Here is a 2,881-nt window from a genome sequence, read left to right as displayed (position 1 = left end):
TGATGGTTTGGGGAATCTAGTAAGTTAGTTTATTGACGTAAGTTCACTTCGTTCTTGTACATTGATATAAAATATTATTTTTTTTATGTATCGGATTTCCCACCCATCGGATCAGATTTTAGTGGCGACGATAAAGAAATGAAACGCACAAGTTTGCTCGCTACGAATTTTATTTTTAAAAGGAGAAACAAACAAAATAATAATATAGTAACATGAAATTACAACAAAACACCACGAGGTTTTACAATTTCGCACAATTTTCGCACCTTCCCGAGTAGAAAACATTGAAAGCTCTCCTCGGTCGCCGCCCATTGGATTCTCGTTGCTGCAGTTTCCGTATATATCATAAATATTTCAATATATTATAGATTCATTTAAATATTTATAGTTTTTAGGACTAAACAATAAATATAATATGTGCATAATTAGGAATCCAGTCAGGAAAAAGAAACAAACAAACAAACAAACAATTAAAAAAAAAATAGATTACCATAAAACATTCATCTACGAATAATATAATTCACTAGGTTACATAACTAAAGTTAATTAAATGAACACCATCAACCCTAGCCTTCGAACAGAATCCAGCTTAAATTTCAGTAATTTTGATAATACTAATCAAATCATTAATCATTAATAAAAAGTCGAAATTGTTCTGCGAATGTTCGGGGTTAATAATGTAATATGATTTAAGTAAAGTGAACAATACTGTACAGAATGGAGAAGATTTACAAGTGCACGTTTCCTGAAAATATTAGTTCCAATACAAATAGTGTAAAAGCAAATCTGAACTACAAATCTCAATTTTGTAATTGTTTCAAAGTTTTTATATGCTATTACTATTTGAATGGAACAGAAGAATGTAAACAAAGATTAAAATTAACTTACAAACAATAAACTATTATTATTATTATTAGTTAGTATTATAAAATAACATACGTTTTTCTCAGTAAATAGAAAAAAATAAATTAAAATATATATGAACATAATCTCAACAACGTATTTTTTTCTTTTTTAAATCAATTATTTATTATTATATAATTTTATAAGAATCTCCTCCATCGTTCTTATTAATCTAAATCAACTGTAATGTAGTTTAACACTTCAAAACGAAATCATGTTCATTTTTAAGTGTGAAATGATTTAATATATTTATAGAGAGCTATAGTTGGCATTGAAATTAATTATTTCACATTTTTTTGTTGTAAAATTTCTGTTAATTGTAATTATGTTATTGGAGGAGATTCAAACGTATCGTTTTGGTAAATTAGCCAACTCATACATCTTTCCGTTTTCATACAATTTTTTTTTTAAAAAACCCGCTAGCGTTAACTATATTTTATAATTTTCCTTTAACTATTTTCATTCCCTTACATAAACTACTTACATAATACGTTTCTAAGATCAATTCGTGTGTATGGGTGATATTAGACATAGTTTTCGTCAGTTTTTAGAATCGGAACTGTGGGAAATACAAATCCGTTTATCAACCAAATTAATTGAACAAATAAAGTTGAATTCACGAGGTCTATGGATCGTCGAAATTGATTAACTTAATCATATATACAAAATAGAAACTAAATTAAGTTACCATAAATTAGTAGTAGTAGTAGTAGAATTGTGTTTTCTTTTGATTATCCATTAATTAAACCGTATGGAAAAGTTAATTAATTAAAAGGACAGAAAAATATGTGTGTATTCTCGGTATTTTTGTTGTTGTTGTTGTTTTTTGTTATTGTAAATTACAATAAATTGCGATTTGTTCTTTGGTTTTTCTCGTACGTCATTTTATATTTATTGTTAGTATTTTCTGAATTTTACTCCCATTTTCGTCCTCTTTGTTGCTTCGTTGATCGATGAAGATGGAATTAAAACAGATTGTTGTTCAACTGAAAAAGATAGAAATGTAAATCAGTGGTGGATCAGTAATGAATAGATTTTGAATTTTCTTACACATTTTCCTGTGTATTTGGTGTTGAGGACGAAACCTTTGGAGCAGGCGTCCTGCATCATGTGACACCAGGACCCATAGGTGGAGTTGTTCGAGGCGCAGATGGGTCCTGCCATGTGCTTGGCGCGACATCTATGCATGCAGGTGACGCAACGGGGCGTCCCACCGGCGTCGCGATCCGTCAGACATACCTGATGATCGCGGCATCTGATCTTTTTGCAGGTGGCCGAGGATTTGCAGTGTCCTTTGTAGGCCAAAGGGATCGCCGTTCCCGATCTGCACGCCTTCTCGCGCAGATGGCAGGTGGAGGGATAGGTCAGGCCGTCGGCGCCGCAGACACGACGTCGCGACGGATTCGACTCGGGACACTTGCGCGTGCACTTGACACAGTGCGGTGTCATGTTTTGATCGAGCAGGCAGTGCTTGCCCGACGGACACGTAATTTTATCACAGGAACCTGAAACGAATCCACCCTTTAGATTACCAATAACATTTCTTCTGATAGAAACCCTATACAATCCAAAATGCAGGTGGTATTCAAATGATTTCTTTTTGTTAACTCTGTTAACAACGAGCACAGAAATACATGTACAGAAGACAGCATTTTTCCCCAAAAGATTCCTAGAGAACCCAATACTACTCTTCGGTCACAATTTCTGATAGTTGTTAAGTAATATGTTTAAATACACATTAAATAATAAAATTTCCGTTTCTAATAAAACAAGTACACTTGGTCCTCTTTTTACGTTTTGACACAAATTGGCAAACGATTTCATCGAAAAAGATAATAATTCTGAACGAGCATTCAAGTTTCAACGCGATATTCATAATTGCAAAACCAAAGCAAAGTTTAATCACTGATTATATTGTCAAAAGGGAAAAAATCAAGCATGCGAAGTTGAGACTAATTTTACTTGTGAAGAATCATTA

General features: G+C 32.6%; 1 protein-coding gene across 1 annotated transcript; it reads right to left on the bottom strand.

Annotated features, from left to right (window-relative positions):
• Window positions 1–1,806: 1,806 nt before the first annotated feature.
• On the bottom strand, window positions 1,807–2,592 carry LOC108565541 (follistatin; the record flags this gene model as incomplete). Its single annotated transcript, XM_017925061.1, has 2 exons — window positions 1,807–1,889; window positions 1,954–2,592. Coding segments are annotated over 2 exons (660 nt in total), but the record flags the coding sequence as incomplete, so codon positions are not given.
• Window positions 2,593–2,881: the final 289 nt, after the last annotated feature.

The sequence above is a fragment of the Nicrophorus vespilloides genome, unplaced genomic scaffold (assembly GCF_001412225.1).
Source record: "Nicrophorus vespilloides isolate i.1.1-1 unplaced genomic scaffold, Nicve_v1.0, whole genome shotgun sequence".
NCBI lineage: Eukaryota > Metazoa > Arthropoda > Insecta > Coleoptera > Silphidae > Nicrophorus > Nicrophorus vespilloides.
This window is presented reverse-complemented; position numbering and strand designations above follow the sequence as displayed.